The following is a 21951-nucleotide window of genomic DNA, read 5'->3' as shown; positions in this document are numbered from 1 at the left end:
TCACTGCCTGGCTGCAGATGTCCACCTGCCCTCACGGAGCACTGCCGCGGAACCGCTATTCGCTTTCTTCCTTCCGCCGCAAAACAAAAGCAAACAGCTCAATTTCTTTGCCAACAGGAAGCAGTGCTGCTGTCAAGTCTCCTTCTCCCAGAGCGCCGGACTTCAAGTTCCCAGAGTGGTGCCAGCAGTCACCCAGGCAGATCTGCAAAGAGAGTAGGCAGGGTGGGAAGCCGGTGGGCTGCTTTGGAGCCCCAAGCCCTGCGGAGCCAGCATGGGAGGCACACTGGCCAGCATGGAAGGTGGCTTTTTCTGCAGCTCTGCCTTTGCATAAACAGGGCAGGTGCATATACAGCAGCCGCAGGATGTTCGCTTGCTCTCCCGGAGCACTGCCGCTGCCCCTCTCAGCCCAAGAGCACTGGCCATCCACTGCTCCATAAAGAGCCAGCCGTCCACCAACTGGCCAGGCCAGGCTGGGCTGGACACTGACCTCGGAAGTCAAGCAGGCATGGGGGACCGTTGATAAGGCCGCGTGTAAAGCCAGCAAGCATAGCAGGGCTGCGGGGAAGGGAGTAGGCTCCTAGCTCCCTTCCCCGCAGCTGGACAGCCCCAACATGCTTGCCTGCCTTCCACACAGCCCTCTGCTTGCCTGTTTTCGCAAGCTGGCCAAGGGGACAATGGGAAGGCTGCATGGAAGGCAGGCATGGCAGGGCTGCGGGCCATGGGGCTGGGTGAGCAAGTGGTGACCGCTGAACCGGTTTGGGGCGGAGCCAGCCAGCAGTCCCTACCGATTCGACGACCCAGGCCCAATGTCTGCTACCGGTTCTTCTGAACCGGTCCGAACCAGTAGGATTTCACCCTGGTTCTCGTATGATAGTATTTTAATCGCTAATCAGTCAATACATACCATTTTAGTGCAAAGAAGACAACAATGGCAAATCACTTCTTGAACACTTTGCCAGGAAAATGGCAGGCACTTCTCATGTCCATAATTGGACATGATTAAACAGAAGGGAACAAAATGGACAGTAAGACCAAAAAACTTGTAAAGTTAGGGTTAATATATGTTTTTCTAATAATGCATAATGATGCAACCCGGCTGCGACCAATGCCGGCTTTGCTAACACGAGGGCTGACGGGATGAGAATGGGATCCAGGAGGAGGGGATGATGGAAAGGGTGGGGCCTGCTCGTTCTCTGTATCTCTCTTGCTCTCTCCCTCCCTCTCCCCCCTTGGGGCTCTTCACTACTACTTTTCTTTCTTCATGGCAACTTTTTGGAAATCCGGTCTGGCTGAGGAATGAGCACAAGCTGCGGCAGAGGCTTCCCTTCAGGCGACCCTCCCCATCCTTCTTCTCTCGCAACTACAGACAGCCACAGAAAGACATAGAGAGACAGATACAGATAGAGGGGGTGGATATAAGGGGAGTAAGAGAGCGAGAGAGAGACATAGAGAGAGACACAGAGAGGGAAGAGGGAAATAGCAGGAGAGAGACACAGAGAGAGAGAGATACAGAGAGGGGTGAAATAGAAGGGGGGGAGAGAGAGAGGGAAGAGGGAGAGAGAGATGTCAAAAGGGTTTTGTGGTTCTGGGTGTTTTTAAACAACTGGTTCTCTGCCCTGGGTAGGCATGGCTAGGGGGAGGTCATGTGTCTGTGTGGGAGGGAGTGACATTGAGTTGGCCACACCCACTTTGTGGCTCCCGGTGTTTTCTGTGGGAATGGGTCCAAATGGCTCTTTGAGTGTTTAAGGTTGCAGACCCCTGGCCTAATCTGTTGTATATATTAACTTGGGATCCTTTGTTAGAGGGCATGTTTTTGAGCATTTGCAGAGAGCTAAAATAATAACAAGTAGGTGAGTAACAACAAATGCCATTCAAAAAGAAAAATATTCATAATATAGTTTCCTTGAATGCCCAGTATAATTGCACCCACCCATCACCAAACACTAATAGATTTTCATTATATTTGAAGTAAAAGGTAGAGAAAAAAGAATAAGTGATACTTTTCTTTTCTTTAAATTACATCTTGAGAAGAGGGACCTCGTCTCTTCACACATAGAAATTCATTATATTAATAGGCCAGGGGAGAAACAGATACTTCCACAGTTTGTAAAGAACGTTTGCATATATTACCATTTCACTTAATGAGTATATGGCTCATAAGTGTAGAACAATGAAGCAAACTCCAATATCTCTTTAAAACAGGAACCCTAAACCCCCAGTTATCTGGATGTCAGGCTGATGGCTTTATCAGCACATTATATCTCATTTGTTCTGTGGCACAGTTATGGACACTGACAAATCCTCACCTTTGTACATCTATGCATAGTGCCATTTGGTGTCAATATACTTTACTCTTGAGTTAATCTTTTTGTTTTCATATCCAGTGTATTTTCCTCAGGCATTTCTAAACATTTGGGTTCAGTAATAACAAAATCCTCTAGCAATTTTTAAACTGTGTGGCTTGGCAATTAGTTTTACTACCTGAATTCAGCCTTGGTGAAGGACAGTGACACAATGTTTTATTCATTACTCACCCACCTGACTGCATCTATTTCTGACCCAGCCTTCACAAGTAGTGAGCTTTACTCACAAGTAAAACAAACCCCTTTTACAGCAGGTCAGTCACAGTCTTTTATTCATAGGAATGAACAAAAAAAGCAAATTAATTAGTCCCAACAAACCTGGGTTTATCCAAGAAATCCAAATTGCTTGTATACTAAAAACAAATGGTTGTCTGCAACAACCGGCCACTCCTATTTATTTCCCAGCGAGGGAGAGGTGTCTGCCTCTCCCTGAGACCCGGCTTACTGTTTTACTTTGCTCAACTCTCTTTTCCTTTGCGCATATGCACATCTGGGATAGGCCCCATCTGTTCCTCCCCTGAAGACAGCTGCCTCTCTACCTGGGAGAGGACAGAAGGCCCTGGCCCTGGCTCTGATGCTGTTTCTTCCAAAGGCCCCAATAGTCTGATTCTGCAGCTATCTCAACTGGCAGCTGATTGGCCACAACAGCTTCATTAACATAGAGAGACAACTAGTTTGTGGTCAACTCTATCATCAGCCCAGTCCTTGTGCATGTTTACAGTTAATTTAAGGTTGTATACATGTATACAATTAGTTAAGCAGTGTTCTTGAGGTATATGCCCAAACTCTCAAGTGGAATCATTTCAGATGGCATGGTCTGCCTGCCTGCCTGCCTCTCTGTCTGTCTATCGTCATGTGAAAAAGGAAGTAAGTTGTCTGGTTCTTAGTGATTCTTAAAAGTAGGTAAATACAACCTTATATGAACAACAACACATGACATACTATGCGATGTTATCATTTTTTTACAAAAAGAAACCAAAATGGAAAAGGCATGTGTGAAAAACGAAGTACACCCTTATTGTTCCATGGGAATGAAGAAGCTAAGTATCAGCCAAGTGCTGCTAATCTAGTTTCCTTGATCAATTGATCATCAGCAAATATGGCTACCTCTATAAAAGCCTAAGTTTTAAGAGTTTGCTGGTCTCCAGCATTGAGGTTTGTTAACACAATGCCAAAAAAGAAAGACAACAGCAATGGTCTTAGAGAAGTAATTGCTGCTGTCCATCAATTTGGGGAAGGTTATAAGACCATTTCCAAACAATTTTAAGTCCATCATTCTACTATGAGAAAGATTATTCATAAATAGAAAACATTCAAGACAATTGCCAATCTTCCCAGGAATGGATGGCCCAACAAATTCACCCCAAGGTCATATCATGCAGTGCTCAGAAAAACTGCAAAAAAATCCAAGACTTATTTTACAGACTTCAGTTAGCATGTTAAATGTTGAGTTTCATGACAGTACAATTAGAAAAAGAATGAAGAAGTATGGTGTGTTTGGAAGAGTGGCCAGGAGAAAGCCTCTTCTCTCTAAAAAGAACATGGCAGCATGGCTTATATTTGCAATGTTGCATCTGAAAAAAAACCCATAAGACTTCTGGAACATTGTCCCTTGGATAAGACCAAAGAGATGTTTGGCTCTCATGCAGAATGTCACTTTTGATAAAAATCAAATACAGCATATCAGCACAGAGATCTCGTATCAACCATCAAAGATAGTGGTAGAGGAGTGATAATTTGGGCTTATTTTGCAGCCACAGGACCTGAGCACTTTACTGCCATTGAGTCGACCATAAACTCTTGTGTATACCAAAGTATTCCAGAATCAAATGTGAGGCCATCTGTCTGAGCTAAACCTTGGCATACATTGGATCATGCAGCAGGACAATGATCCCAAGCACACCAGCAAATCTACAACAGAATGGCTGAAAAAGAAAAGAATCAAGGTGTTGCAATCGCCCAGTCAAAGTCCTCAACCCAATTAAAATGCTGTGGTGGGACCTCAGGAGAGGTGCATCAACAAATGCCCACAATCCTCAGTGAACTTAAGCAATATTGTAAAGAAGACTGAGCCAAAATTCCTCCACAATGATTTGAAAGAGTGATAAAGTCATATGAGAAACAATTATTTCAAGTTATTGCTGCTGAAGGTTATTTATTCTACAAGCTGTTGAGTCATAAGTTATACTTGGTTTTTCACACATTCTCCATTTTGACTTTCTTTTTGTGAAGTAAATGATGACATGGTGTAATACATCACGAGTTGTTGCTCATTGAGGCAGCATTTTATCTATTTTTAATACTGTTAAGGATTAGACATGATTCCTAAAACCATATAACTCATGGTTAAAAAGAAAGGGTGCACTTTCTTTTTCACACGATTGTATCTATCTCATTTCTACATCACCCATTGTGCCCAAGTGACTCTACAATAAAAACATTTACTTTCTGCATTTGATTCCCACAGCTTTGTCAAATCTTTATTTTCATGTGGCAGGGGAGTTTCACTAGTTGTTAGATGTCAAAATCTCTTTTTTTGCTATTGCATTGCATTTCTGGGCTTCATGAATTGGTAGCTTTGGAGCGTTCTTTCCCAGTCTGTCTGTTCACACCTTTCCTCTTGGCCATGAATGAAAGCTTGCTTCTCTGCAAGAGCTTTAATAATGGGAAAGCCAGATTATTTGTATCAACCAGTATATACACAGAAAATATTCTTTGTTAATCCATTTTATTTTGTGTGAAGGAACAGATTTCTTATTAATAATCCCACTTATGTTTAAATAATCCAATATCTATCTATTCATAAATTCTTATCTCTAATCATAATATAAAATCTGTGCTTGGTTCCAAATTTGTTTTCTACATAAACCATAAATTGAGCTTGTTATATTTGTGATTTATCAGATGTAACCAATATAAGATGATTCATTAAAATACTACATTTTATGTTTTTTAAAAGTCTGGATCATAATTATAATTAACTTGACTGCAGTGTATAGACTTAGCCCAGCTATCAGTGAATGCTAAGAGATACTACATTTGAAGTAAAAGATTAAGAAATATGTAGAATAAGGAAGCTGTACTTCCATCTAAACAACATTGAGAGAAAGAGCGTATGCACAGAATTTCTTTTATCACTTAAACCAAGAGACTCATTTTATTAACAAGCCAGGTAAGAGACACACTGAATGACACTGCATAAAGAATCTTTCTGTCTGCCATTTGCTCTAGTGGTCCATAGATATAAACAAAACAAAAAAATATTTTAATTGCCATATGATTCCAGCAAGATATAGCCAAAGCTTCATAACAATTAGCAAAGATAGTAAGAAGAATTTGCCATCATCAATTGACATGATCAGCAACTTGAATATTATCTACTTCAAAATAAACTGTCTATCATTTGAACATATACTGATAATATACAGATTGAAATGTGGCTCTTTTGATTTTGGTTCTAAGTGCCATCAGAGGTTCTGGTTTTGATTTCTTAAAACAGAACAATATACACAGTTAATGCAAGCAAGAGTTTGAAGATGCTTAAGAAAATTTATTACATAGGAATTCTGGTTATTGTTAAAACATAGCAAAGTGAATGTAACACAAGAAAATGGGAAGGGAGCAAAGGAAATTTGAATGATTTTAGAAAAAGAAGCAGGAAATCTTCAATAGTACTAATTTTCTATAATATTACTTCTATGTTTAATATTGATTACTTTTATATGTATAGTTCAATATTCTGGAAATGTGATATCTTTTAAATATTTTTTCAGGTATGATGCTTTGTGCATTCTCCTTCGTCATAGCAAGAATGTTCGTTTCTGGTTTGCACACAATGTACTTTTCAATGTTTCAAATCGCTTCTCTGAATATCTTTTGGAATGCCCTAGTGCTGAAGTAAGAGGAGCATTTGCAAAATTGATAGTATTTATTGCACACTTTTCATTACAAGATGGACCATGTCCTTCTCCTTTTGCTTCACCTGGACCTTCTAGTCAGGTATGTAACCAAAATACAATATGAAAAAACTAGTTTATATACAATAGTATAATAACCTGTTTTGATATAAAGCATCATAGTTGGTTAACTAATTATGAATTCATGTAGCTTATATAGGTAATGGTTTATTGTGCATGTTCTCTCACTTAAAAAGATGAGAGAGGCCTGTAATTGACATCATAGGTAGACCTCAACTATGAGAGACAAAATGAGAAAACAAATCCAGACAATCACATTGTCTGATTTGGAAGGAATGTTTTTGCAAATTATGGTGGAAAATAAGTATTTGGTCACCTACAAACAAGCAAGATTTCTGGCTCTCACAGACCTGTAGATTCTTCTTTAAGAGGCTCCTCTGTCCTCCACTCATTACCTGTATTAATGGCACCTCGGATGCGCTTCAAGGTGCTATTAGTCACCCATAAAGCCCTACATGGCAGTGGATCTGGATACTTGAGAGACCGCCTTCTGCCAATTACATCCCTGCGACCAATAAGATCCCATAGATTAGGCCTCCTCCGTATCCCATCGGCCAGCCAGTGTCGGCTGGCAACTACAAGGAGGAGGGCCTTCTCAGCAGTAGCCCCGACCCTTTGGAACGAGCTCCCCATGGAGATTCGTACCCTCTCCACCGTCCAAGCCTTCCGCATAGCCTTGAAGAACTGGCTCGCCCGTCAGGCCTGGGGATAAGGATAGTTACCCCTCCCGAATGATGAATGTATGTTGCTTACTATTTTATTATATGTTTCTATCTTAATGTCTGTATTCCCCCTTCCCGGTTTTGTGTGAGCCGCCCTGAGTCCCCTCAGGGAAAAGGGCGGCCTACAAATACTAATAAAACTCAAAACTCAAACTCAAACCTGTTTGAACTTGTTAGCAGTATAAAAGATACCTGTCCACAACCTCAAATAGTCACACTCCAAACTCCACTATGGTGAAGACCAAAGAGCTGTCGAAGGACACCAGAAACAAAATTGTAGACGTGCACCAGGCTGGGAAGACTGAATCTGCAATAGGCAAGCAGCTTGGTGTGAAGAAATCAACTGTGGAAGTAATAATTAGAAAATGGAAGACATACAAGACCACTGATAATCTCTGGGGCTTCACGCAAGATCTCACCCAAAATGATCACAAGAACAGTGAGCAAAAATCCCAGAACCACACAGGGGGACCTAGTGAATGACCTGCAGAGAGCTGGGACCAACGTAACAAAGGCTACCATCAGTAACATACTACGCCGCCAGGGACTCAGATCCTACAGTGCCAGAAGTGTCCCCCTGCTTAAGCCAGTACATGTCCGGGCCCATCTGAAGTTTGCTAGAGAGCATTTGGATGATCCCGAAGAGGATTGGGAGAATGTCATATGGTCAAATGAAACCAAAGAACACCATACCTACTGTGAAGCACGGGGGTGGCAAGAGCATGCTTTGGGGCTGTTTCTCTGCAAAGGAACAAGGACAACTGATCCATGTACAGGAAAGAATGAATGGGGCCATGTATCATGAGATTTTGAGTGCAAACCTTCTTCCATCAGCAAGGGCATTGAAGATGAAACGTGGCTGGGTCTTTCAGCATGACAGTGATCCCAAACACACCGCCCGGGCAATGAAGGAGTGGCTTCATAAGAAGCATTTCAAGGTCCTGGAGTGGCCTAGCCAATCTCCAGATCTCAACCCCATAGAAAACCTTTGGAGGGAGTTGAAAGTCCGTGTTGCCCAGGGACAGCCCCAAAACATCACTGCTCTAGAGGAGATCTGCATACCAGCAACAGTGTGTGCCAACCTTGTGAAGACTTACAGACAACGTTTGACCTCTGTCATTGCCAACAAAGGATATATAACGAAGTATTGAGATGAACTTTTGATATTGACCAAATACTTATTTTCCACCATAATTTGCAAAAAAATTCTTTCCAAATCAGACAATGTGATTGTCTGGATTTGTTTTCTCATTTTGTCTCTCATAGTTGAGGTCTACCTATGATGTCAATTACAGGCCTCTCTCATCTTTTTAAGTGGGAGAACTTTCACAATTGGTGGCTGACTAAATACTTTTTTGCCCCACTGTATATAGCTGAGCATCATCATCATATTGGTGAAACCTCAGCATGGTGATGGATGATCTCATCCAACGATTTCATATAAATGTTGAACAGGAGCAAAGAGAGTACTGAGCCCTGCGGAACCCTGTAAAGCAGTGGGCAAGGGCTGGATCTCTCCCCTCCTATCAACATTGACTGAAAACAGCTGCAGAGAAATGAAGTAAACCAGGATAGCACAGATCCTCCCACTCTCATCCACCGAAGCTGTCCCAGGAGAATACCATGGTTGATGGTATCGAAAGCCGCCGAGAGGCCAAGTAGAGCAAGAATAGATGCACTATCCCCATTATTAACTTCCTGAATATTACTGGCAGTTGATGTGTCCTTCATATTTAGCTGATTTAGCTTGGGGAGGAAGATATAATCACTTAAGTTGTGGGGAAAATATGAGGCAGGACTATTACAGGTAGTCTTCGACTGACGACCAATTGTTTAGTGATTGTTCAAAGTTAAAATGACTTTATATTTTTCACATTTACAACCATTGCATTTTCTCCGTGGCCACTTGATCAAAATTTGGGTATTTGGCAGTTGGAATGTATTTTATCATAGTTCTACTGTCCCGGGTCATGTGATTACTTTTTATAACCTTCCCAGCCAGCTCCCAACAAATAAAGTCAATGTGGGAAGCTAAATTTATGTCATGACCGCACAATTCACTTAATAACTGCAGTGATTTGCTTTACAACTGAACTCACTTAACAGCTGTTTAGCATGGAAATTTTGGACTGAATTGTGGTCGTACATCGAGGGCTATCTGTAGCTAGATTGACTGCCTTGAGTTAACCAAATAGCAATAGCACTTAGATTTATCATATTGATTTTTAAGATGTAAATTTAAAATAAAGCTTTTGCACTCTGCAGGCCTTCCAAACTCTCTGCACGCCTCATTTTTTGCAAAAAAAAAGGGGGGGAGGGGCATGCAGAGCTTTGGGAGGTTTGTAGAGTACTCCTGGGGGCAGGGGGGGGGGAAACGAGCAAAACCCAGCCCATTATTTCACAAAAACGGGCAAAAACAAGGGCATGCAGAGCTTTGGAAGGCTCTTAGGATGCTCTTAGGGGTTTGGGGGCAAAAATGAAAAAAAGGCCCATTTTTCGCAAAAATTGGGTTTTCCTGGGGGCAAAAATGAGCAAAAATGGCCCATTTTTCGGTCATTTTTGCCCTCCCCAGCCCCCAGGAGCACTCTGGAAACCTCCTAAAGACTATGCACAGTCATTTTGGTGAAGGGGGGCGGGGTTATGGGAGGCAAAAAAAATGCTGTATTCAGTGTATAAGATGCACCCAGATTTTCATCCTCTTTTTTTGGAGGGGGAGAAGGTGCGTCTTATACTTCGAAAAATAGTGTATATACTGCTTCATAGTGCTTTTATAGCCCTCTCTAAGCAGTTTACAGAGTCAGCATATTTCCCACAACAATCTGCATCCTCATTTTACCCACCTCAGAAGGATGGAAGGCTGAGTCAATCTTGAGCCGGTGAAATTTGAATTGCTGAACTGCAGCTAGCAGTCAGCTGAAGTAACCTGTAGCCTGCAGTACTGCACTCTAACCACTGTGCCACCTGAGCTCTGTGCCACCAATATATATTTTGTGTTTGAATGTGTAATGATAAAAAGGTGGAATGTTACCATCTTTATTATTGTGGTTGGTTGCCCAGTTAGCCAGATGTTTAAACTGAATTTGCCTTTTTATCCATCTATCAAGACTTTGCTAAAAACCCGAGATAATCAGATGTTGTTTGATTATAGTTGGTCAGATAGTTATTCTTTCTCTACATTATATGCATACAGCGTGCATACATTACACTAGATCTTCACAGCAGTATAAAATAGTTAATATGCACTTTCATTACATTATGATTTGAGATTTGTTCCTAGTCCAATTGGTCCCTTAAAAGGTTGAATAAAACTAATTATGTTCTAATATGATTAGCCTGTAAATAAAAATTTAACTTGCCTCATCTTTATAGGCATATGACAATTTAAGTTTGAGTGACCATTTGTTAAGAGCTGTACTGAATCTTCTTAGAAGGGAAGTGTCTGAGCATGGACGTCATTTGCAGCAATATTTCAATTTGTTCGTGATGTATGCCAACTTAGGTAATTTTCTGTTTCTTTCTAAAAACAATTAAACTAAATGTTCAGATAATTTCATTTGATTATGCCATATTATTCCATGTTTCCCTTCCCTTTGAAATAATCTAATCTCATTCATGCGAGTTTTTTATATAGCCCATTAAGTGTTGCAGAAACTCTTTTATAGTGAAAACTGAGGGTTTTAAATTATCTTCTGGAAATTCCCTCCCAATTCTTCAGTGAAAAAAAATCAGTAATTGGGAGGCTTTTTTGAAATATGTATTACCAATGTACATTTGAATCCAAGGCTAGAGGGAGTATTAAATGTTTTCTAAACTTTAAAGATGGAGAAAAAAGAACTGGCACGCTCCAAGTTGCACTGATTATAAACAATGCCACCTATCAGGATCCTGGAAGCACACCTCCTCTGTAACAATGCCTACCTTCTGTCCCTCCCCCATCCCCAATTTAAGTGGCACCCACCCTTCTGAGATTTCAAAGGGCTTTAAAGTCCTGGCTCTTCACTCAAGCCTTTGGAGAGGGCAATAGATGCTCCATTTTGTTCCCCTCTGCCATCGTTGTATCTTTGTCTGAAGCTGTTTTTATGACTTCTGTCTTATTTTTTATGTTTTAAGAATTGTAAATTGTGTAGTCACTGAAAGTTTGGTGGTGTATAAATTTAATAAATTATTATGTGTGGATAATTTGCAGTTAGAGCCACAGTCTGATGGAAACTTAATAATTCAAGTCCAACCAAGGATGTAATATTATTATTCAATTTTTATGCAAGCACATTTGGTAAAATGCAAATAAACTAGTAACTGGATACTTCTTTTAATGAAGGTGAAGCAGAAAAGTTAGAGAACTTGGAGAGAAAGGAATAAAGAACCTTGAACTTGTGCACCTGACACTCTATTGTATCTTATTGAATGGGAAAGTTTTGTTTGCTGATTTGAGTGATTTACTGGTTGTGATGCATAACTGGGGAGATTTGAGTTTTGGTAGATGTATCTAATTTCTTGACATATGCATGGATATAATTTGCAATTTATTTCTTCTGGGATGTTTTCCTGACATGACACTCTTAATTGATAGATTTCAGATATCCATGTAGTCCTCATTCAAATGCTAATTAGATTTGATCCTGCTTTGGAATCTACTAGGGTCAACTAGGTTTTGCTGTCTGTCACATTTCCATTTCCCCCCCCCCCCACATAGCAATAGCAGTAGACTTATATACCGCTTCATAGGCCTCTCTAAGCGGTTTACAGAGAGTAGCATATTGCCCCCAGCAATCTGGGTCCTCATTTTACCCACCTCGGAAGGATGGAAGGCTGAGTCAACCCTGAGCCGGTGAGATTTGAACCGCTGACCTGCTGATCTAGCAGTAGCCTGCAGTGCTGCATTTAACCACTGCGCCACCTTGGCTCTTGATCCAATGATTGAATTATGATATGTATGAGTTTTTGTAGATAATACTTTGATAAAATATAATTAGATTCCTAATGATTTTTCCTTTTTATCATCTTTCCATTTAGGTGTAGCAGAAAAAACGCAACTTTTAAAATTAAATGTCCCTGCAACATTTATGCTTGTGGCACTGGATGAAGGCCCAGGTCCTCCAATCAAATACCAATATGCTGAATTGGGCAAACTATACACTGTGGTGTCCCAACTAATCCGTTGTTGCAACGTGGCATCACGAATGCAGTCTTCTATTAATGGTACTATTTTGCAGTTTATAAAATAATGTATTTAGTATGAAACTGGGTTCCACCACAAAAGCGCGTAGGACAAAATCGCGCTCGACAAAAGCGCGCTGTGACGTCATCACAGCGCGACGAAAAAGTTCGAAAAAATGTAAAAATAAAGCTAAAACCTTCCCCTAACCCCCCCAAACCTAACCCTAAACCTAACCCTAAACCTAACTCTTAACCTAACCCTAAACCTAACCCTAAACCTAACCGTTAAAGTAACGAAAAACCTAACGCTAACCCTTAACCTAACCCTAACGCTAACGGTAACGCTCTAAAGCTAACCCTAACCCTTAACCTAACCCTAAACCTAAACCTAAACCTAACCCTTACCTTTATGTGAATCGGCTTGCTTTAATTTAATTTTTATTAATTTTTATTTGAATTTTTCGATCTTTTTCGTCGCGCTGTGATGACGTCAAAGGCGCGATTTTGTCGATCGCGCTTTTGTCGTCCGCGCTTTTGACGGGTCACGATGAAACTGTGCAATGGAATTTGGATAAGCTTTGCTACATGTTTCTAATAGATTTAATAATGAAAAATTTAGATGATAAGTTTAAATAATGAGAAATTTAAATCATCTGTTATGCTGATAAGAAATTTTGTTACTGTTAGATCTTACTGAATATGTTATATCAATATTTGTATAGACTGATGTATATTCTGTACTGAGGTGAGAGTGATCAGGTTCTGAGGTGCTTTCTTCAGAAACAGCATGAATCAGTTTGAAGTAGAAAATGGAAATTTTAGTTCTTAGATTTGATTGCATTGTACAACTGTGCATTTGGTGAATGCTTCCACTTAGAAGCATGGACTGCATTCTGTCCTTAGAAGAAGTACTACAGCTGTGTGAAAAAGTCCTGCACGCTTTCAGTTTTAAGCTGTATTTACATTTTTAATCAACTTTTCACTCATAGAAACCACGCAAAATTATTACTTTGATGAAAATTTCTGTAGTCTGATTGAGATGCATAATTTTTATTAATATAACCAAAGTCTTTTAAAGGTTTTGAGTGATTTTATGTGCTAAAACTTGAATTTTCAAGAATGTTGGGATCAAAAGTAGCCAATCAGCAGCGAGCTTTGGCTGACCAATCAAAATGCATAGAGGCTAAATCTATGAGCCAATCAATGTTGTCATACTCTCTGACTAAATAGGCCTGAAAAGCATCAAGAAATTTAATTTAGTTCTGGCTGCGAGCAAGGATGAAGGCCTTTGTTTTCACCAGTACTGAGCAGCGGCATCGCATCATTGTGCTTCATGAAGAGGATTACTCCTGTACAGAAATAGCCAAGAGAGTGAAATGCCATCACACCACAGTGAGCAGAGTGGTTGAAAAATACCCAATAACTGGTTCAGTTAATGACAGGCTCCACTCTGGAAGACCAAGAAAGTCGACAAAACGGCAAGATCGGGCTCTGCAACGCATTTTGATGGCTGACAGGAAGCTCACCTCACCTCAGATTACAAGAATTTGGGGTGAAACATGTGATGTAAAAGTGTGCACAAGCACAGTGAGTCACAGACTGCTTGCCAGAAGGCTTAAAGGTTGCAGGACTCAAAGTAAACCTTTGCTCACAGACGCTCATCGCTCTCGTCAACGTGCATGGGCCAAGAAGTATGCTAAGTGGACCAACGAACAGTGGGCCAAGGTCATCTTCAGTAAGGAGAGCAATTTCTACTTGACTGGGAATCAGTGCAATAAGTATGTCAGAAGATTTCCAGCTGAAGAATTTAGGCCATACTGCCTGAATCTATCTGTGAAGCATCCATTGCACGTAATGATCTGGGGCTGTATCGTTGCTTCTGGTATTGGTCAGATACAAATCGTGCAGGGAATCATGAATTCCAAGCAGTGTGTTGAAATCCTGGAAAAGACCATGCTTCCTTCAGCTCAGCAACTTGTAGGGAAGGACTTTTACTTCCAGGATGACAACGCTCCTTGTCATTGAGCCAAGTCCATCCGGCAGTGGATGAAGAAGCATGGTGTTTGACTCCTGGATTGGCCAGCTCAGAGCCTGGATTTGAATCCAAATGAGAACTTGTGGGTCAAGATTGGTTACGAAATAAGCAAGAAGCATCCGAAGACCAAGCAGGAGCTGATTGAATCCATTATTGCAGCCTGGCACCACATTGTCACCAAAGATCATGTGCAAAGGCTTATACAGTCTATGCCAAAGCAATGCCGCCTGGTGATAAGCAATACTAATTTCATATTAGTAATCATGTTTGCTTACTTAAATGGTCTTTTTCAGAGCCACAAACAATAAAAATGTTAACAAAACACTAGCATCGGCCTTAGTCATTGCAACACGTATGCCACTGAGTATGCATCAGTTAATCTGTTTTTATAGTATTGTAAGTATGCAAGAAAATTCACAATCCCAATCCAAACAGCACCAAATTGCAAAAAGCTTATGCTTTTCACTTAAAAACCACCAGTATTTATTTAAATATAACAATGCATGGCAGTTGGCATAAAATATCATAAAATCAATGGCCTATCCAAAAAATGTCATAAACCGTAAAGTTTGCAGGAGTTTTTCACACAGCTGTAGCTTTTACTTAAACATCAGCTTCCTTGTGTTAATTTTGTCATAATTTGAATTATACTTTTAAATAAAATTATATTATTTGCTAGTAAAATAGAAATCAATGCCAGTGATAAAGCTTCCTTTTACTGTTGTTTTAATACAGTTGTCAAGTAGCATTGTCAAATAGCTAGCTCCAATAAGATTCTGGAATGACATTTTACATAAGTAACTGATGTTCCTGCAAATAATTGCTACAACTTCAATTATATATGTATCTTTGTTGCAGTGTTAAATCTAGGTCAATCCTGGGCATTTTACAGCCTGTGGGCCTCATCCAGTCCACATCTGGCCCTTTAGCTATCTCTGACTGGCCAACAGTGATTGTGGGTAGGAAGGCAGCAGTGGGGGGGAGGGGGCATGGCAGTCCTCCTCAACTGTTCCGGTTTCTCATGTGGCCCCTTGGGAAAATTAATTCCCCCCCCATGATCTAGGTAAACACCTGTGCAAGAGTTTTCTGTTAAATAGGAGATAATGTATGTTTGTGTGTTAGCATGGGTTATAGAAGTTGATGTTATTAATATATATCATTAAGAGCAAAAAGTAAAGTACTGCATACTTATTTTAGGTAATCCTCCACTTAGCAATCCATACGGTGATCCTAATTTATCACAACCAATAATGGCACTGCAGCAAAATGTGGCAGACATTTTGTTTGTGCGGACCAGTTATGTGAAAAAAATCATAGAAGATTGTAGTAATTCAGAAGAGACTATCAAACTACTTCGTTTCTGCTGTTGGGAAAATCCTCAGTTTTCATCTACAGTTCTCAGTGAACTACTTTGGCAGGTAAAAGCAAAAAAGTGTATCCTGTGGAAATGGTTTTGTCATATCATTGTTACTGATATATGTACCGTTTGATTCATATCCATATAAAATATTTGTGGCCCACATCTCAAATATATTTCCAAGCAAAATGGCTCCAGCATATTAAAACAAGTAATTAATAGCAGAATTGAAGTTTCTGAATCAGCTCACAGGAATTGGTTTGGTTTATGTCTTTTGTCGCACTGAACTTTAAGAACCGATTTTTACTGTTGAAGAAGCAACTTCAGTGCATGGGAAGCAATTCATAAACAGTTTTCATGCAGTTTAATTCACACTATATGGCAAAACTCAATTAACAAAGGATTTTACATGACATAGAACAGTGATGGATGGTGCGTGCCCCACCCACCTGTGCATGCATGCATGACCCTCCCATGTAGGAGGGAGTTTTTGCCCTCCCCAGGTTCCGGAGGCTTTCCTGAAGCCTGGGGAGAGTGAAAAACAGACCCAACGGGCCAACTGGAAGTTCAGAAACAATCTTTATATATTTTATTTATTTTATATATTTTATTTATTTTATATATTTTATTTATTTTATATATTTTATTTATTTTATATATTTTATTTATTTTATATATTTTATTTATTTTATATATTTTATTTGGTTCCACCACAAAACCGCGGAGGACAAAATCGCGCTCGACAAAAGCGCGTACATGACGTCATCACAGCGCGACGAAAACATCGCGCTGTGATCGAAAAATGTAAAAATAAAGCGAAAACCTTACCCTAACCCCCCCCAAACCTAACCCTAAACCTAACCCTAAACCTAACCCTTAACCTAACCCTAAATCTAACCTAAACTAACCCTTAACCTAACGCTAAACGTAACCCTAACGCTCTAAACCTAACCCTTAACCTAACCCTAACCCTAACCCTAAACCTAACGCTTACCTTTCCGTGAATCGTCTTGCTTTAATTTTATTTTTATTTCAATTTTTAATTTTTTTCGTCGCGCTGTGATGACGTCAAATGCGCGCTTTCGTCGATCGCGCTTTTGTGGTCCGCGCTTTTGACGGGTCACGATTTTATTTATTTTATATATTTTATTTATTTTATATATTTTATTTATTTTATATATTTTATTTATTTTATATATTTTATTTATTTTATATATTTTATTTATTTTATATATTTTATTTATTTTATATATTTTATTTATTTTATATATTTTATTTATTTTATATATTTTATTTATTTTATATATTTTATTTATTTTATATATTTTATTTATTTTATATATTTTATTTATTTTATTAATAGAATTTATATGCCGCCCAATCCCGCAGGACTCCGGGCGGCTTACAAAAAGAAGAGGAAGAAAGAAATTATATATAAAGACAGATTTAAAAGCACCACACATGCATTCGTTCTAATCGGGGCTGGACCTCAACAATGAGGTCAACAGCCCCAGGCCTGCCGGAATAGCCAGGTCTTAACAGCTTTCCTGAAGGCCATGAGAGTGGGTAAGGTCCGGATCTCTGGGGGTAGCTCATTCCAAAGGGTCGGAGCAGCCACAGAGAAGGCTCTCCTCCGGGGAGCCGCCAGCCGACATTGTCTGGCTGACGGCATCTGAAGGAGGCCCAATCTGTGGGATCTCACCAGCTGCTGGGAGGTATGTGGCAGTAGGCGGTTTCGCAGGTACGCTAGCCCTAAGCCATGTAGGGCTTTAAAGTTAATAACCAACACCTTGAATTGCATCCAGAGACCAATTGATAGCCAGTGCAGTTCGCGGAGGATAGGTGTAACATGGGTATACCTCGGTACACCCAATATTGCTCGCGCGGCCGCATTCTGGACTAGCTGCAGTCTCCAAACGCTTTTCAAGGGTAGCCCCACGTAGAGCGCTTTGCAATAATCTAGCCTTGAGGTGACAAAGGCGTGAGTGACCGTTTGAAGTGCCTCCCGATCCAAATAGGGCCGCAATTGGTGCACCAGGCGAACCTGGGCAAAGGCCCCCCTGGTCACAGCTGACAGATGGTGTTCCAGTGTCAGCTGCGAATCCAGGAGGACTCCCAAATTGCAGGCCCTCTCTGAGTGGTGTAAATTTTCACCCCCCAGGATTAAGGATGGACTGTGTAGGCTGTCCTTCGGGGGCAGCATCCAAAGCCACTCAGTCTTATCAGGATTGAGTACAAGTTTGTTCACCCCCATCCAGATCCTGACAGCTTCCAGGCATCGGCACATCGCGTCTGCTGCTACACTGAGCTGGCACAGGGCGCAAAGATACAATTGTGTATCATCCACATATTGATGGTACTTTACCCCGTGCTCGCCCAGCAGCTTCATGTAGATGTTAAATAGGAGGGGGGGCAAGACCAAACCCTGTGGCACACCACATTTAAGGGGCCTAGGGGTCGACCTTTGCCCCCCGACCAACACCGACTGCAACCTGTCAGAGAGGTAGGAGGAGAACCACCGTAAAACGGTGCCTCTCACTCCCACCTCCTCCAGCCGTCGCAGAAGGGGGAGGGCGAAAAACAGCCCAACAGCCCAACCAGAAGTTCATTCCCTAACTTCCGGTTGGGCCATTGGGTCTGTTTTTCACCCTCTGAAGGTCCAGAGACTTTCCTGAAGCCTGGGTAGAGCGAAAATGGCCTCCCCCGGCCCTCCGGAAGGCTGAAAATAAGCCGGAGCTGAGGGCTGCTGTGCCGGCAAATATGGCTTCATGTACCACAGGTTTGCCATCACGAAGATAGACCATATTTCCACAGTGGTTTACTTAATTTGTATAATGAAATTACGACATAAATGTCATGCATTAAAATGATATAACTTTCATTATGGTGTCTTCATGCACATGAGCTAAATTGCTGTAATAATGAAACTATATATAATGCACATTTGTAAATAATGGAGACCTTCCCTTCGCAGTCAGTCATTTAAATCAAAGTTTCACTGTACTGTCAAAACAATTGAATTGAATTGAATTTATTGCACTTATATGCCGCCCTTTTCCCCGGAGGGGACTCAGGGCGGCTCACAATCCAAGTCAGGGAAGGGGATACAGATAAGGGATAAAAAGACAAACAAAACAATACACAATTTAAAAGCACACAACAACCATACCATTCAAGGGGGGGGGGCAAAAGCTCTTTAGCCCCAGGCCTGCCGGAACAGCCAGGTTTTAAGGGCTTTGCGGAAGGCCTGGAGGGTGGTGAGGGTTCGAATCTCCACGGGGAGCTCGTTCCAGAGGGTCGGAGTAGCCACAGAGAAGGCTCTCCTCCGGGTAGTCGCCAGCCGGCATTGGCCAGCGGATGGAATTCGGAGGAGGCCTAATCTGTGGGATCTAATCAGTCTATTGGAGGTAATTGGCAGCAGGCGGTCTCTCAAGTACCCAGGTCCAACACCATGAAGGGCTTTATAAGTGACGACTAGCGCCTTGAAGCGTATCCGAAGACCAATAGGCAGCCAGTGCAGCTCGCGGAGGATAGGTGTTACGTGGGTGAACCGAGGTGCACCCACGATCTGCACCCACGATCGCTCGCGCGGCTGCATTCTGGACAAGCTGAAGTCTCCGAATGCTCTTCAAGGGCTGCCCCATGTAGAGCACATTGCAGTAGTCCAGTCTAGAGGTCACAAGGGCACGAGTGACTGTTGTGAGGGCCTCCCGGTTCAGGTAGGGACTCAATTGGTGCACCAGGCGAACCTGGGCAAATGCCCCCCTGGTCACAGCCGACAAGTGGTGTTCGAAAGTCAGCTGTGGGTCCAGGACTCCCAAATTGCGGACCCTGTCTGAGGGGCGTACTGTTTGACCCCCCAGCCTGAGAGATGGAAAACTTGGCCAATTAGTAGGAGGGAAACACACCAGCCACTCGGTCTTATCCAGGTTGAGTACAAGCTTGTTAACCCCCATCCAGACCCTAACAGCCTCTAGGCACTAGCACATCACATCAAAAAACAAAAACCATAGTTAGCTGCAATGTTGCTGCAGTTCTTGGTTTGGTATCGTAGTACAGTATATTCTCAAGTTGACTCATCTATATTTTATTTTATGCTTTCAAAAATCAGAAACCATAGTCATGTATTAGTAGAACTAGAATATGAATAGGAGAAAGAAAAATAGACTTCCCCAAATTTAGGATAATTGATTTGTGAATTGAACGTGAACTAATCTAGTGGAGAAGTATAAAACATTGGAAAATACTTGTGTATTTTTAATATTTTTATTTTAATAAAGAATGTTCCTAGAATTCAATGATTTTTACACATACACACACACAATTGCATATGGACATATACATACCTAGACTCAGAGGCATATGTACATGAAGAGTAATTAATCATGCAATTATAAAATCTTATTTAAAACATTTTTCCAATAGTTTGTTATGACCTAAAAAAGTTCATAATACTAATTCATGATACATATTATTTGTGATAATACGTTTGAATTATCAGAAGTTGTATGTAAATATTTTCCTTTCAAGGTTGCTTATTCTTACACATATGAACTTCGACCTTATTTGGATCTACTTCTCCAAATCTTACTAATTGAGGATTCTTGGCAGACTCACAGGTTAGCATTTGAGATTCTTGGTCTTTTCTTCTGTTTGAAAATCTACTAGAAGCCTAAAACGAATTATTAACTTGCCTAACAAAGGCAAATTCTATTTCTATAACAATGTAAATTATCTATTTGAGCAAGAGATATTCAGGTGACAAGGGGTACCCTATTGCCCCAGAAAAAGGATCAGTTAATAATTGGATGGGATTTATTCAAAGTCAGAATGACAGATTTGAAATTTATGTATGCATTTGTACTGGGGGTGGATGTAATGGATAATTATATTTCTAAGACAAAATCTCTTTATTCTTCCTAACATTTAAATATTTTATTGGTAAAATATAGTAACTAAAGATATGTCAAAGTGAAACTGAAAATATAGCATTGCTAATATACACTGTGTGGACAATTATTGGACAACTATTAGTCTGCAGAATTATTATGCAACTAAATGGAAAAGGAACATTTGTCCATCTCACTTGTTTATTTGCATCTAAGGTGAGAATAATAAAAAAACAACTCAAAATGTACAGATAAACATTTCTGACATTTCCAAACAAAAAATCAGTGATCAATATAGCCACCCTTCTTTTCAAAAACAGTCATAAGCCTTCCATTCACAGAGTATGTCAGTTTCTTGATCTGTTGACGATCAACTTTTTGTGCAGCAGTAACCACAGCCTCTCAGACACTGTTCAGAAAGGTGTAATGTTTTCCTTCACCATAAATGTCCCATTTAAGAAAGGCCCACATGTTCTCAATAGGGTTTAGGTCAGGTGAGGAAAGGGGGCATGTCATTATTCTTTCATCTTTAAGGCATTTACTGGCTAGCCACACAGTGGAGTACTTTGATGCATGCAATGGAGCATTGTCCTGCATAAAAAACATGGTGGTCTTGAAGGATGCACACTTTTTCCTGTACCACTGCTTGAAGAAAGTGTCTTTTAAAAACTGGCAGTAGATTTGAGAGTTGTTTTTGAGTTCATCTTCAACTCGAAAAGGTCCAACTAGCTCATCATTAATAATGCAAGCCCATACCAGTACCCCACATCCATCTTGCGAGCGCCTGAGTCAAAGTGGAGCTCTGGACCTGTTACTGATCCAGCCACGGGCCCATCCTTCTAGTCCATCAAGTCACTCTCATCTTATCAATCCATAAAACCTTTGAAAAATCTTGTCTTCAGATATTTTGTAGCCCAGTCTTGCCATTTCAACTTATGTGTCTTGTTCCGTGGTGGTTGGGTTTCAGCCTTCCTTAGCTTGGCCATGTCTCTGAGCACTGAACACCTTGTACTTTTGGGCACACCAGGTATGTTGCAGTTCTGGAATATGACAGCACTGGAGGATAATGGATTCCTGGTAGCTTCACATTTGATTCTTCTCCAATCTTTGACAGTTAATGTGCGTCTATTTTCCTCAAGACGTTTCTTGTGACCCTGTTGACTATTTGCAACAAAACGTTTGATGCACCTGTGATCACAAATACTAACTTGCCTAATAATTGTGCACACAGTGTAATAAAGAATATACAAAAGAGTAGTTAAAAGTAGTAGGATAGAATTAGCTCAACTCTTTAACATATCATTAAATCTAGATAGATAGAAGATATATTGCTCCATCTTCTCATTTTAATAGTTTCAGCACAATGGCATTTATATAATAGGTATTTAATATTCTGCTATTTAGATGTCTTAATGAATATAGATAAGTGGATATTCTATCAATATTAGTTA

At 40.6% G+C, this 21951-nt stretch overlaps 1 protein-coding gene across 1 annotated transcript in view; it reads left to right on the top strand.

Moving 5' to 3' along the window:
• The window catches only part of USP9X (ubiquitin specific peptidase 9 X-linked), a 197140-nt gene that overhangs the window by 153368 nt on the left and 21821 nt on the right, over positions 1 to 21951 (top strand). The window contains exons 38-42 of the mRNA XM_087721771.1: positions 6137 to 6362; positions 10432 to 10561; positions 12076 to 12261; positions 15452 to 15672; positions 20142 to 20230. Of these exons, the coding sequence (XP_087577897.1) occupies positions 6137 to 6362; positions 10432 to 10561; positions 12076 to 12261; positions 15452 to 15672; positions 20142 to 20230 (852 nt within the window). The remainder of the gene's footprint in view (positions 1 to 6136; positions 6363 to 10431; positions 10562 to 12075; positions 12262 to 15451; positions 15673 to 20141; positions 20231 to 21951) is intronic.

This window comes from Thamnophis sirtalis, unplaced genomic scaffold, assembly GCF_051295495.1.
Source record: "Thamnophis sirtalis isolate CommonGarterSnake01/CBP01778 unplaced genomic scaffold, rThaSir2_p1.2 scaffold_8, whole genome shotgun sequence".
In the NCBI taxonomy this organism is placed as follows: Eukaryota; Metazoa; Chordata; class Lepidosauria; order Squamata; family Natricidae; genus Thamnophis; species Thamnophis sirtalis.
The sequence above is the reverse complement of the archived record's forward strand: the minus strand, read 5'-3'. Positions and strand labels throughout refer to the sequence as shown.